Below are 16,349 nucleotides of genomic sequence, written 5' to 3' on the forward strand. Positions count from 1 at the left end.
AAGCGATAACTTACAGCCTTATGTATTTCAAATGGGAACTCATAATATGTAGGTGGTGAATAAATAGTACACTGTCTCGCGAACACGTTGTCAAACTGCCGATAGTCTACCGGTAAGCCATGCGTCGTACATATACCGGTATTATTATTTATACGTTGTGCAACATGTCGCAAACGTGACTGTGTTGCCAAATTGCCCATAAACCATACACGTATTTAAATTGCGCATTCATGTGCAACTTACGTTGCAGTTCCATTTACCTTTTAACCAGATTAGTGAACAAAATTTGGACGTGCGACGATTATGTAATTAAAGGTTTAAAGTCCGATTTTTGTATTGAAAATAAAGGATGCGACGATTACGCGGTGGCGACGATTATGCCGTGAAATACGGTATAAGTAATAATAATAATAACTTAAATGTTTCCACCTTTTCAATACAATATATTCACAAAATTACAAAATTATACGGTACTAGTTTCGACCCATCTAGGGGTCATCATCAGCTGTATTGGAGCAAAGATCATTTGTGGCGAAATCCTAAGACAATATTATTTTAAAGAATAACAAGTGAAATGAGATGTTATGGTAATAGTTAATAATACAAGGAATATACATAATAAGAGGTTTTTAACAAAGAATAAAGTATAAATGGGGTGTTGTAAAAATTATAATCATGGAAATCAGTAAGTTCTTGTATTGAAATGAAATATGGCTTAGGAAGAGGGCTTAAGGTGGGGCTGAAGGGTGCGGGAGAAAGTGTAATTGTCTTGGAAAAGTACCTTTGATTAAATTTAGGATTGAGTTTAGGTTGGCTGCATTATTGTTTCTGAGGAAAGTGATAAATAGATCAAAGAGTATGTTGGGTTTCTCTGAGATTTCATTGAGATTGTGACTGGCATTAAAGTATTGGTCTAGGTGTATGTAGTAATTTTCCATTATGTTCAGTAAAGGGCCCTTGTTTGCTAATACGAGGATGTCCATGTCTTGTTCAATATTGGTGAAATTATGGTTATAATCTTGCATGTGTTGGCCGATGGCTGAAAACTTGTTGTATTTTATTGCGTTAGTGTGCTCGTGGTATCTGATAATGAAGTTTCTCCCGGTTTGCCCGATGTAGGTTTTTTTACAGGTGGTACATTTGATCCTATAAACTCCTGATTTTAAAAAACTGCTGGTCTTGTTGATGTGTGAAGTATTGTATAAAACATTCATGTTCTTATTGTTGGTTTTGAAGGCTATTTTAACGCCTTGTTTCTTAAAGATGTTGGTTAACTTGTAGATATCATTATTGAACGTGAAGGTGGAAAATGTTAGAGGTTTGGTTATTTCTTTTTTGAGGGTAGTTTTTGGGCGATGTTTGTGTTTATTGATTATCCTTTCTATAAAATGATTGCTGAAGCCGTTGAATTTTGCGATTCCGCGGATTGTGTTGAGTTCGTTTTTTAGATCTTTATTGGACATAGGTATGCTGAAGGCTCGGTGAACTAGGCTGTTGTATGTGGCTCGTTTGTGGGACTGGGGATGCACTGAATCTTGGCGAATGGTGGAGGCTGTTTGAGTGGGTTTTCTGAAAATTTTATAACTGAAAGAATCTGAGTTTCTAGTGATGGTTAAATCTAGAAAGTTGATTTTTTGATTTTATAGAAAGGATAATCAATAAACACAAACATCGCCCAAAAACTACCCTCAAAAAAGAAATAACCAAACCTCTAACATTTTCCACCTTCACGTTCAATAATGATATCTACAAGTTAACCAACATCTTTAAGAAACAAGGCGTTAAAATAGCCTTCAAAACCAACAATAAGAACATGAATGTTTTATACAATACTTCACACATCAACAAGACCAGCAGTTTTTTAAAATCAGGAGTTTATAGGATCAAATGTACCACCTGTAAAAAAACCTACATCGGGCAAACCGGGAGAAACTTCATTATCAGATACCACGAGCACACTAACGCAATATAATACAACAAGTTTTCAGCCATCGGCCAACACATGCAAGATTATAACCATAATTTCACCAATATTGAACAAGACATGGACATCCTCGTATTAGCAAACAAGGGCCCTTTACTGAACATAATGGAAAATTACTACATACACCTAGACCAATACTTTAATGCCAGTCACAATCTCAATGAAATCTCAGAGAAACCCAACATACTCTTTGATCTATTTATCACTTTCCTCAGAAACAATAATGCAGCCAACCTAAACTCAATCCTAAATTTAATCAAAGGTACTTTTCCAAGACAATTACACTTTCTCCCGCACCCTTCAGCCCCACCTTAAGCCCTCTTCCTAAGCCATATTTCATTTCAATACAAGAACTTACTGATTTCCATGATTATAATTTTTACAACACCCCATTTATACTTTATTCTTTGTTAAAAACCTCTTATTATGTATATTCCTTGTATTATTAACTATTACCATAACATCTCATTTCACTTGTTATTCTTTAAAATAATATTGTCTTAGGATTTCGCCACAAATGATCTTTGCTCCAATACGGCTGATGATGACCCCTAGATGGGTCGAAACTAGTACCGTATAATTTTGTAATTTTGTGAATATATTGTATTGAAAAGGTGGAAACATTTAAGTTATTATTATTAATACTTATATATTGTTCAATACGGACCAAAAACATGAAATTCATAACCATCAACAAATACGGTATATGCTGATTAGGGTCGGCTAGGTGGCAGGTAGAGATGAAGGCCGCCCGGCCGAGCAAAAATTGGAAGTTGCGACGGCGGAGAGTATGTCCACTTTTGTGTATGTGGTCAAGTGTTGATTTTGATATACAAATATAATTGGCCCTCCACTTCTACTTTGGATATCTGCTATGGTGATGAGAGTGTTGGCAACCTTTGTGACTTTTTCCATATGCCAGACAAGATGAGGTACATTAATGCTTTTAGAAAGTACGTCGAGACCAAGGAAATTCCTGTGGAGCTGATGCCTTTAATCAAGACTGTACAGACCATTCCCATCTCTTCAGCAGAAGCTGAAAGAGCTTTCAGTACCATGAATGAGATCCACACCGAAAAGAGAAACAGGCTGCTGGTTGCAGGATCAAGCGGACTTATTTTCATAAGCAGCATTGGACCTCCTGTGCATGTATTTAACCCACAACCATATGTCAAGTCATGGCTACGAAAGGGGAGACGTTCAGCTGATGAAACAACTTGTCGGAAACATGAGGCTGCTGATTTTGACACCCAGTACGAGTCCATTTGGAAATTGCTGAATTAATAACATGAGTTCCTGTAAATAGTACGTTCCAAATAAATCACTGGCCATAAGACCTATCTGTGTCAGTGCGACGTAAAGCAAATAGTAAAAAAAAGAAAAAAAAATCAGGAATGGTTGGTTATCTCTACTAACCTACACCCAGTCACTGTCTTGGTTTTTACGCAGGGCTTTAGATACAATTTCGTATCAGATGAAATATCACTTTCACTTCAGATCTCTTCTTTAATGTTTTCATAATCACCATCACTGTCCTCCATATCGAAAACACTTTCAGTAAACTCAGCAATAGCATTGCTGTCACTTGCTTATAGTACACCTGGAGCCATCCATGGCTAGGAGAATGACTGTCACCTGATGAAATGTTTGTGCTTTCTGAGGTTGCAATTAGGCAATAAATAACTGTGCAAATTCTTGGAAGGAGAGCTGTAAACAAGCCATATTCCTGTTCTATTCATAAAAGTTTGCAAAAGGGAAACCCTTGCAGGGGTGATCAAAATATAAGCAGGCACATGAATGTCTCGTCATTTGAGTTTAAGGCCTGGCCAATGATCGCGTGAATTTCACATCAAATGAGTCAAATGGGTTAAGAGAAGTAAAGGAGGACAGAAGATGGCTAAACGGAATGGAAAATAGGAAAACCAAATTTACTGGACGTATCATTAGACACATCAATATTTTTGAAGGTTAAATTTTAGAAAAAAAAGAGAGATGTCAACCTATGAAAAGAGTATCTAAGGACATCTGAAGGAAAAGGAAATGTGAAAATTATGTGAAGGTGAAACAAGCAACAAAAGACAGTAAAGTGGTCGTATCAATGAGGCGTAGCATTTAGAACATGAATGAGTGAATGAATGAATGAATGATAGCATATGTGAAAAGTAATCACAAGATGGAGAGTGGGTGTGAGTGCATCCCTCCCTCTTAAATCTGCAACTGCTTCTGTATACGTCTCATAATTTCATGTGGTCCATATTCAGATAAGGGGCTGCCTGGCCGAGGCAGTAAAGGTGTGCTCGGTTCGCCCGGAAGGACATGGGTTCGAATCCCCGTCAGGAAGTCGTAAAATTTAAGAAACGAGATTTCCACTTCCGGAGGTGCATATGGCCCTGAGGTTCACTCAGCCTACACCAAAAATGAGTACCAGGTTAATTCCTGGGGGCAAAGGAGGCCGGGCGTAGAGCTAACCACTCTACCTCATCACGTGCCGAGGTTAACAATGCTGGAAGCCTTTACCTTTCACTCCTCCAAGGGCCTTCATGGCCTGTACGGAGGTGACTTTGCTTTGCCATATTCAGATAAATCTTGTAGGCCTAGTAGGTCTTCATCAAACTTGTGAGTGTATGAGATTTCCAAATAATGAAGAAGATTTTAAAGATCTCGTATTTTATATGATTTGAGTCCTGGATCACTTTAACTATGCTTTTAAATATTCAGAATGCAAAAATGTTTATAGTGGATTCCTTGGACCTTGTGATAATTCCATGTTCTTCTCTTATATTGTTCTTTTGAAGTTTAGGGAAGGCTCTGGGAGATTTGAGAAAAAGTGGCTCTGTACCCTTTCTACATCTACAAAAATGGAAAATGAACGGATCTGTGAAAATACTGATCAATTGATTTGGCTCTTGTAGAATACATTTTGAAGTAATGGCTTTATGAAAACAATGTTAATATAAGGGTTTTATATGCATACCATAAAATTTTAAAATTGTGCACAGGTTTATGCATTAACTTAAAATCTAATATTGTACATTTGTTTAGAACACCAGCACCATTGATCCCAGACTGTATCAAAAGTGACACCATTACTAAGGATGATGAATTTCCTTGGATGCTAGCTATCTTTAAAATTCATGGAAACTATAAAGAAATAGGGGAGAGAATTGAAGGAAAGAAGACTTTCTTATGTGCTGCTACTCTGGTCTCGAGTCATGTGGCTTTAACAGCTAGAGGATGCTTATCAAGGTAAGTTGAAATGTGAAGGTTTCTTATATACCAGTAGATGCTTGAAATTTGACCATTCTCATTATTTGAACCTGAATCCCTGACTGTCATGAACTAGCCATTTTGGTCATATTTAATGATAAATAGCCCTGCACCTGGTTTTAATCTACCAAGAAAAACTTACATTCCTCTAATGGATTTGGATCAATATTGGAATCTGCACTGAATCTCTCTATAAGTGGAACAAAATTACATCTCCTCAGTGGGATTATGGTGTACACAAGAAGAAATGTGATATACTGTATTTGCAACTTCTATTATAATTTTGATCCACCTTATTCAATACATAAAAACTGTTGTTTAGATGAAATTACAACATATATTTCAATCAGAACATCAGCTGGTATAGGTTCTTGGAAAAATTGGCAATCACATAAGTTTATCTACGTCAAATTGAACACAATTTAAAACCATATTAAAAACCTAAAACTGTGTTACAGTTATACTGTCTCAAAGTCCATATTTTCTACAAGTCCGAGACTTGCGAGTCTTAAACCTTAAATTGATGAAAACATATGTAAACCGGTTTGCTCACTAATAAAATAATGTGGATTTAAAAGAACAACAACTTAAAAATAAAATAGTCTTGAAGAAACATTAGCTTAATTTAACACACTTCTTAAAACGTGACGTGCCGGGCTGAGTGGCTCAGACGGTTAAGGCGCTGGCCTTCTAACCCCAACTTGGCAGGTTCGATCCTGGCTCAGTCCGGTGGTATTTGAAGGGGCTCAAATACGACAGCCTCGTGTCAGTAGATTTACTGGCACATAAAAGAACTCCTGCGGGACTAAATTCCAGCACCTCGGCGTCTCCGAAGACCGTAAAAGTAGTTAGTTGGACGTAAAGCAAATAACATTATTATTAATACGTGACGTAGAATCATATTAAAATACTTCAATAAAATCTTCAGAGTCGCTTAATGGAGCAATCATAGTGAGGTGGAAATGAGCAATTGGTCCTTTAAGATGTTAACAAGTACAATGTTCCCAGTTCAATGCGGACCTGAAATAAAACGTTTACGTTATAAGACGTAATTTTATATTTTGCCCCTTCAGTTAAGTGATAGTTTATCACATTCCTATTATTTCACTTTAGAACATGATATCTCTCACAATGTTGATTGCAACTTATGTAAGCTTTGTCTTTTTGGCAGCCTCAAAATGGGGGAAGCAGAAATAAATGCATTTCAGCACATTGTGTGTGAATGCAAAACAAGGACCTATAAAGGAGATTTGTCTGATTTTCACCTAACAAACCTGTAGCCTTAGAATGGGTCAGTACTCCTCATGTGACAGTATAAATAGTTGTAGGTACATAATATTGTTAACAACCAACCAACTGAACAAACAACCGAATATGCCTGTGCGTTGCTTAAGTCAGCCTTATAAGCAGATAGCAGTTGCCTGCAGTTTTATTCAGGTGAAATTAAAAATTCATTGTTTGTTCCTGCGATTCATTTACTTTTACAGGATTTTGAAGATTTCTAAATTGTTCTGTGCTCTTTGTCATCAGAGTGCATTAGAGATGTGGGTAGACAGAGTGAAGCAGTATATGCTCTTATAGATAAAGAGCCTCAGCCCTCTCTTGTCAGAGCGAAATAATATCTAGCTCATGCTACTCCTGGTAAAATTTTCATCAAAATACATATGGTAGTAATTTTTGATATTAGCTCAGGCAACATTACAGGCTTTCTCTTTGTAATTGTAAGGATACAAGGATATGGACAAATTATTCTTCAGTTAAAAAGTAAAATTGTGTCCTCATCATGAGGTAGTGCAGCTCTTTCCAGGCACACCCCCAATGGAGGTGAGCTGCATGTACCATTTCAACCACATACCAGCCCTCCTGCCATTCTTAAATTTCTTGCAGTACCGGGAATTGAACCTGGGCCACCAAGGATGACAGCTAATAGTGCTAACTATTATGCTATGGAGGTGGACATTATTCTGTTGAATGTACGGACTTGGTAACAGAATTGCTAGAAACATAATTCCTAGAGAATTCATTCCTGATGTAGGTCATTATTTACGGTACAACCGAATGTTCTGTACTGAAAAGTTTATTTACCTTTGTAATTTATAAAATTTCCCTGCTTTTTGCACTCTTAAGAATTCCTTACATCCATTACTTTATAAAAGCTTGGCCTGTTTTGCACTGTTTGGCATCAGAGTGCAGTAGAGTGAAGCTCTGCATTTGTTAAAAGAGAAGAGAACTTTCTTTTTCTTTGCTCAACCGTCTTGTCACTGTGAAATAATACCCACCCTTTGTCACCCTTAATATCATAAAAAAGAAGTTGGTGAAAATTTCATCAGAATTAATCCAGTAGTGTTTAGCGTGGACAACAACTATGTTCTATAATGAGTTGAACATACAGTGAATTTAGAATAATAATGTTATTGGTTTTACATCACAGGAACTATTTTTACAGTTTTTCAGAGACACTGAGGTACCATAAGTTTGTTCTGCAGGAGTTCTTTTGCATGCCTACCTTAACTGCAAAAATTCTTCTGTATTTCTATGAGAGTTTCTTACAGTCATCTGGCTTCTACTGCACATATCTTGGATCATAGCGACAGATGGATAAGGGACTACCTTCAGTGTTGATCAAAAAAGATCACGTGGCATGTAGGCCTTTTTGGGGTCTATGAAGATCATTTGCAGATTGTTTGTACACAATTGGTACTTTGCCACTAACATCCTGAGAACAACTACCGGTATGGCATCTGTTGTAGATCTGCCCAGTGTAAACTCAAACTGATTCTCAGTAATCTGGGTCCTTTCCCTCAGTATTGCCATAATGACCCTCTCCAAGACTTTCGTGGCATGGTTCAAAAGTTTGATTCCTCTGTAATTTTCACAGTTCTATGCACCCTCTTTTGTGTTTATTAATTGGGATAATGATGTTTTTCCTCCAGTTTTCAGGAATCTTACCATTTTTCATGATCTTGTTGAAGAAAACAGTGGACCACTGAATTCTCTCCTCCCTAAGAATATTGAGTCATTGCATTAATTTCATTGAACCAAATACTTTGTATGTTTAATGCAAATATTGGATTAATGTTAGAATAAAAATTAAATTACAGTTTATTAATAGTGTGTTATTTAAAATTAAATCACTTTATAAAGGTCTAAGAATCGTAAAATCCATAAATAATTTAAAAGTCACTAAACAACTCGTGATGATGATGATGATGATGATGATGATGGTGTTGACTCAAAGGGTTAAGGCAGCTAATGTGTATAATATCTATTTTAACTCTCCCCCAAGCCTTAGCATACTGAAAGAGCTCCTTTTATGCCTTTTTGTTTCTAATTGTACCTTTAGCAGGGAATATCCTTCTTTTTTTTATCACACAGCTTTCTCAGCTTTTTTCTTGGCTGCTTGGTATTGATGATGATGATGATGATGATGATGATGATGATGCAGAAATGGCTGTATGGTTTGGGTCACGTAGTTATCCACATCAATTTGCATTCTTTTGAATGCTGATAAATCTACTGACAAGTGGCTGACATATTTGAGCACGTTCAAATACCACCTGACTGAGCCAGAATTGAACCCTCCGACTTGAGATCAGAAAGCCAGTTCTCTACTGCCTGAGCAGTGTTACTTGATAATGTCTTGGGGGGTCTCATGACAACTGCAATTTCTCAGCTTTCTTTTTCCTGATAGCTAACTGTACTTCCTTACAGTACCATTGGATTTCCATTTTGTTTGACCAAGAATTCTTTTGGAGAATTCCCTTGTAATCTACAATCTACTGTTGCTTAGTACTTGCAGCTTCATCTTTATAAACCTGTCTCAAATTAGCTGCTTTCTCTTTTCTGAGCTTCTGAGTTTATTGTCAGCTTTTGGATTTTCAGTCCTGATGCTTTCCTTATTTTGACATCAACAATAATAACTAAACTTATGTCGTAATGGTCCACCTTTTCAATACTATATTATGTAATCTAGAAACTAGTTTTGGCCTTGGATGGCCATCATCTGACTTAATACAAAACTGTACAAACACATCTAATGACTAAATCAAATGTATAAATATATGCAAATGACATTAAAAGCATCTAGGATAAACTATGTGCACAACATGTAAAATATATGATGGAATAAACTAAGGCTCTAAAATCTTTAAATGCATTGCATCATTTTAAAATGTGTTATTAGTGCTTCTTATTAAAATATCATGAAAAATGCTGAAAAGTTCCTGTGTTGGAAAATGTCAATGTTTGAATCAAGGACGGCACACAAAGGTATGATTAAATACCTATGATTATTTTGACGTCAGCAACCAGAAGCCTATGTTGAGTAATTCTCTGCATCTTCTAGGGATGACTTTGCAGTTTTTGACATGTTGTAGGGTTACTTGCTTGGTAAGTACATAATCAATTTGAGATGTCACTCCTCCACTTTTGTAAATTATTAAGTGTTCATCCGTTTTCTTGGAGAATATATTCAGCAATGCAAGGTTGTATGCTAGGGCTGGAACTAAACAGAAAAAAGCAGACTGCATAGATCTAGATGGCAGAAGACAAGCAGAACTTGCTCAAAAGCATCCTTTCATTGCACTCAGAAAACCAAGACCACCTACAATAAAAGGAATTTCCATGGATACATGAGAAAATCATTTTGACACCATTCTAATCATCAAACATAAGAACACAGCATATGAATATTATGCTACTGAAACAACAGAAAATATCACCCTGAAGAGATGGGAAATATATCATGCAATAACAAAAGCAAAAGAACAACAAGGCTTCAGGACCAGATGGCATATATACTGAACATTTCAAAGAATCTTACAATCTGATGGAAGACTATTAGATAGAATTATTCAATACATGTTTGAGTACAGGGAAAATACCTGAACAATGGAGAACATCAACAATAAATGTTCTTTCCAAAGAGGAAAGGGAAACCTGTAACCCAGAGTCATACAGAGGGATAACCATTGAGAACACTTCTTATTCATGGAAATTTTAAACGGCAGGCTTAGTGATGAAGTAGATGTCCTAATACCAGAAAGCCACTCTCTATGCTGTGAACTGCATACTAGAACACACTCAAGATTCATTAAGACACCGAGGGGGAAAATATTTTGTAGTCTTTATAGATTACAGAGAAGCCTTTGATTTCATAAATAAGGAAACACTCATCTGAAAACTCATTCTGTTGATTGGCAAAGCACACCAAATAACAAAAATACTTTCAGACATCTTAAAATACAATTTCATCCAAATATCTGATGATATCATCTTATCCAAGGGTTTGAGACCGCCAAAAGTGTTTTACATTTTAATACATGTATAAATTCTAACATTGTCTAGAAACGTTTCCAGTACTCAGTAGTGACCTTTCCTGATGGGGAAATATGCAAATAGTAATGGAATAATCTACCACTTGAAGACAAATCTTTTTAATTATGAAGAAAGGTACCGGTAGCAACACAGAAAAATATTACAACAATAAAGGAACTACTGCAGTCACTTAGAACACAGACATGACTAACCAGAAATGGTGGGAATTAATGAAAATGATTAAACATGGAAAAAATCTGCAAGACAGAAATTTAGTCTTCATTTCTACTGGTTCTGAATGCAGCAAGTACATACTTTACTAGTGCACTCCAAACTGATTGGTTTATAGCACCCATAGCACAAGTTCGAGGTTTTCTTTCTCTTCTTTGGGTCACACAGGTAACACTTTTTCTTTTTTTTTTTTTTTGCAATTTTTCATTTGAGGGCTGTGGTTCTTCTCCTGACATTCTCATAACTCTGCAGATGCAAGCTCTCACCTCGGATGTGAGAAAAAAAAATCGTCCACTCTTCTTTCCATCTGCAGTTTCACAAAAGAGGAGGCGAGATCCAACATGAATTCTAATCTAGTTCTCACAGGATTTTCCTTGAAGGGATTGTACATGATGAAGGCATTGACAGCACTGATGTCCATGACCGTGTAGAAAATAGCTATGGGCCACCGCCGTGTGCGCCGTCCAGTGCAATAAACCACACACTTTTCATCCAAGGCATCTATGCCTCGTTTGTTGCAGTTAGAGTACATTGTAATTTCAGAATTACTAGTCTCAGCATCAAATGCACTGAAGTGGTGCATAGAAGATACGAGAATCACAGCTCGCTCCTTCCTTGGGAATTCTGATACCAAACTAATGCCTCTGGTAAATCCAAATTAACATGATCCTACTTCTCTCATCTTTGATGGCAAAAATGCTGGTGGGATTTCCCGTTTATTCTTTTTGAGAGTTCCTACGCATGTAAGTTTCTTGTCTTTCAGACATTAATGACTTCTATTGAACTAAACCAGTTGTCTGCAGTAATATTTCTGTTAGATTCATGTAGGGGAGCACTGAGTCGAAGTACTGCTTGAGTAGGTTTCGAAGGATGACGTTCTTCTACACTAAGTGTTATCCCGTCCGAGTTCTTACCGCAGTAGATGTACCCATTGTAGAAATAATTATTCCTAGCGTCAGTAAGGCACATCAGTTTTAGTCCATACTTGCATGGCTTACTGGGCATGTACATCTTGAATCTACACCTCCCCCTGAAGCTGACCAGCATCACATCAATACACGCAGAGGATCGAACAACACTGAACGCACTCTGACAGTTTCTGACAAATACGTCGAATACCTCAGAAATTGCTGCTGTAGGATTGATCTCTTTGCGTTCACTTCTGTCATCAGGGTTGTCAAATCTAAGGTTTGGGAGAAGAGTTTCAAATCTGTTTTTACTCATCACGCAGCAGAATATTTCCCTTCCGGTACCATCTGTTGCAAAAATTGACTTTGTGCTTTCATGATTGGATTTGAAAGCTGCAGAGTACAATAAAAAACCTATGAAGGCTTTCAACTCCATCATATCTACATTTCTCAAGTCTGTTTGTGATTTTCACTTGCTTCTCTCTCTGGTGAGTTTTACATTTGTCCATCAAAGAATGATACCGAGAATATCATCCATTATAAGAAGATTCCATACAGATACGGCATCAGCTTCATTACCAATTTGAGCTGCACGTTGTAAAGCTGGAAGTCTCGAAATATTGTGTTTCAGTGTCCAAGAATGCTTAGGGACACAGGGTTTTGATGATCATTTATATCAATTTTTACCGTAATAATAACAAGGTTGAACTGCGTTACTGTTACTTTCATCAGAAGATTCAGCCACTATTTTCTTCTATCTCATCGTTCACTGCACTATCTACCACCTCCTCATGATTTTCACTATTTTCCGAGTCCGAACTATTCACTTTGAACAGCGATATTGTCTTCACAACTGTCTCCATCACTCATGCACAACTTTAGTACAGCTTTCACTTGTAACATATGTCCTGGAAGTATCCATTGTAGTATTATTTGTGACACTAGTCCCTACAGGACTGTTTGTACCATAAACCTCCTTCATGAAGTGTTATCACTGAGACTGTTCACTTCACATTCACTGATAAATAAAACAGCAAGATCCGGTTTCACGGGTCGCTTGCATGCAGTGAATGATGACTGATCGCTGATACAGTTCACATCCACTGATAATGTAAATACCAAGGTCCGGTCTCACAGGCCGCTTCCTGAACATCAATCACAACTGTGTGTAACCTTCAACTTGTTACAGTCATACTACAGGGGTGAAGTTATTTTCAGGACCCAATGATAAGGTAGCAAGCAGCACAAGTTATTGCAACAGCAGAGTTTCCAGATATTTAAAGTCAACCATGCCGTAGTGATCTCGGTGACCGGACCTCGGTATTTGAGGGTTAATTCAAACTAATGGTGTTCTAAAAGGAGATCCGATTAGTCTGTTACTGTTCAATATCACGACAGCAGACATCACAAATATCATTAAGGACAGTTCAGCAATACTTCTACTCTATGCAGATGATATGGTAATAGGTTCGGAAGACAGAGAAGAGCTCCAGAATGTATTAAACAGACTCACTTCATGGACCTTAAAAAATGACTTTAAAAATAAATCATGACAAAACTAAACAAACAACTTTCAGAAGAGGTGGTAAACTCTCTCCAAAAGATACACTGACCCTTCAAAATAAACCTCTAGTACCAAAATTCAAATATTTTGGAGTTGCTCTTCAAACAAAATTGGCATCTTTTAACATCATATCAAAGAAAGAGCAACATCAGCAATTAAAGAAATTTTTAACATTCAACAACCACAAAAACTTTCAACAAAAACAGCAGTGATACTATTTAAAACAGCTATAGCACCAATAGCAACTTATGGGATCCATAAAATCTGGGATAAACTTAATGACCTGATAATGCTAGAGAAAGTTAAAGCTCATTATATAAAATAAATCCTGGGTATCAGGAAGACAGCACCATCAAGACTGACCTATGTCTTGCTGAAAGAAACTTTCTTTATCTGCCAAACACTAAGGCTTATTAGAACACGTTCCAAATTCTCATAGAAAAACGAAGCTATATCTGGAACAACTTTTATTCAACAGATGCCATAATGATGGATGATTGGAAACAAGCAAATTACGAGCTTTGACATGTAATAACGTGATATGCAGCACATGGTTTTCATCACAAGTTCTGCTAAAATAACAGATTTCATCACCCGAATGAAAATTGTGTGTGAATTTTGCAATGATCACTGTGAAAGATATCACATAAATATCAATATCAATAACTAAAGTAGGACTAAAGTAATGTAATATAGTTTTTGTATACATTTTCATTAATAGTAATATGCTTAGGGCTGTTTGAAAAAATCTTTTCCCCTTCTTCATTCCTCGATGAATAAACCAATCCTCCATGTATTCTTTCAAACTCAAATCTTTCTTGATCTATATGTCCATTCAGATCACTGGTTACAAATAATCTTCATTTGCTGGAATATTTTGTAGAAAAACATAGAACATTATCAAGCTCTTTCTCTCATCCCTGGATCACAACCAGCTTGTAGAACAACACAGGCAGTAATGATGTTTAGAGCCTCTAACATGAGCGTAATTGCTAGGATTCCATTGCTCAGTCTCTTTACTTGAAGAAAAGGTTCTTTTAAATTTTGATCCACAGTGATCCCAATGCCATTATTTTCTCCTATTATTAGTTCCCATATAGATTAGACTGAAGCCATTCCCTATGTCCTTCAATCTTGAACCTCCCCGTCTAGTCTCTTGGTTGCATGCAATGTTTATTTTACTTTCACAAAGATTTCAAATAACTGATAGTTTTCCTAGTTAGAGTTCCAATATTGCACATGACTATTGTGATTTTCTGAACTCGCTCCTTTAACCTCATGCGTCCAAAAATATGAAGTAGCCCTTGCCCATTTCTCACAGTCCCCAGATGATAAGACTGCATGCCACTTCCAGGGTATATCTGCCTTTTCTACTAATACTGTTAGAGAACTATCCATATTTCTGATGTGGCTGGTATTTTTATGACCAGCTTCCTGCCTGATGCCAAGTCTCTTCCTTTCTCATCTGGGCTTGGGACTAGTAATGGCAGAGTTTAATTACATCCTTGGCGGTTCCAGTAAAGGTATGATTGATTCACTCAGAAATCTGGATTCAGTTGCTTATCGAGAGCCTCAAAATTGAACGAGACACATGACTTCATGGAAGGAGGGGGATGATGATGATGATGATGATGATGATGATGATGATGATGATGATGATACTGTGTACATGTATGTTTTTAATTTTAATTTACTCTGGATGCTTGCATTTTTGTTTTAGGCAAAATGTTTTACATAAATTGCTGTCTCGATTTCATTCTTGAACTGGTTTCTATTACAGTGTAACTAACGAAGATATAGCAGCAGGTGCTCTCATTGTACGTGCAAGAGTGTGGAAATTGAACCATGAAGTAGAATACAGTGAACATCAAGACCGTCATGTGCAAGACTTCAGAGAGTTTCCTGATTATAATTCCCTACTTAAAATAAATGATGTTGCACTTATATTTTGGGAAGAACCTTTGAATTTGACGACAGTTAGAATACACGATGAAATTAATTTGAGCCAGACAACATGTCTTGCCATTGGCTGGGGTCATTATAATATGGGTAAGATTCTAACCTTTTGAAATTTCTTATTCAAATGAAAAATGATTTCTTTAGGAACTATTTGAGATTAAATGTACCCAGGATGGTATGAAATTTTGTGGGTAATCAGTCTTTCTGCAGGACTGATGAATTCATGATAGTACTGGTTATCAAAAGTCAACATATTTTCCTCTTTGCTAGCAGCTTAATATCACACTAAGACTTACGAGGAACCTAGTTACTGAACTAACAGCAGTCAAGGAAATCCTGAAATTGACCTTTTGCTAAATGAGTTAGCTGTGCAGTACAACTTAGTTCATCAGCATAGGATAAAATCTAGATTAACTGCAGCCTTAGTCAGTAGAGGATAGAACTTAATTTAATTCCAGCTGAAAGTTTTGGACTGAGCTGCAGTCGCTTAAGTGCGGCCAGTATCCAGTAATCGGGAGATAGTGGGTTCGAGCCCCACTCGGCAGCCTTGAAGATGGTTTTCCATGATTTCCCATTTTCACACCAGGCAAATGCCGGGGCTGTACCTTAATTAAGGCCACGGCCGCTTCCTTCAACTTCCTAGGCCTTTCCTATCCCATCGTCGCCATAAGACATCTGTGTCGGTGCGACGTAAAGCAAAAAAAAAAAATGTTTTGGAGCCATGTGTTTCTTTTATGTGTACTTCATATCAGTGTTTCATTTGTGCTTTTACCACTGGAAAGGCTGGGTGGGGGTGGATGAGGTCGTTAGTTGCAGATCCTTGCCTAAATTCAGAGAAAGTAGTGAAAAGTATCGATATGTGCGCTTCATGGCTAAATGGTTAGCTTGCTGGCCTTTGGTACAGGCGGTCTCACGTTCGAGTCCTGGCTGGGTCGGGGATTTTATCCTTCATGGGTTAATTTCAATGGCTCAGCTGGGTGTGTTTCCTGTCTTCATCATTAGAATTCATCATAGGTATGGCCTCATCCTTACAGACGCACAGGTCACCTCTATGATGTCAACTCGAAAGACCTGCACCAGGCCTCTTCACATACATTTGCCACTTCAAGAGGCACGTTTC

General features: G+C 37.2%; 1 protein-coding gene across 1 annotated transcript in view; it reads left to right on the plus strand.

The window, feature by feature from the left end:
• Window positions 1–5,023: 5,023 nt before the first annotated feature.
• LOC136881553 (phenoloxidase-activating factor 2) overlaps window positions 5,024–16,349 on the plus strand; it is a 34,001-nt gene continuing 22,675 nt past the window's right edge. The window contains exons 1-2 of the mRNA XM_067154162.2: window positions 5,024–5,230; window positions 15,051–15,319. Coding sequence (XP_067010263.2) covers window positions 5,097–5,230; window positions 15,051–15,319 — 403 coding nt within the window. The 5' untranslated portion in view covers window positions 5,024–5,096. The remainder of the gene's footprint in view (window positions 5,231–15,050; window positions 15,320–16,349) is intronic.

The sequence above is a fragment of the Anabrus simplex genome, chromosome 1 (genome assembly GCF_040414725.1).
Source record: "Anabrus simplex isolate iqAnaSimp1 chromosome 1, ASM4041472v1, whole genome shotgun sequence".
Lineage (NCBI taxonomy): Eukaryota > Metazoa > Arthropoda > Insecta > Orthoptera > Tettigoniidae > Anabrus > Anabrus simplex.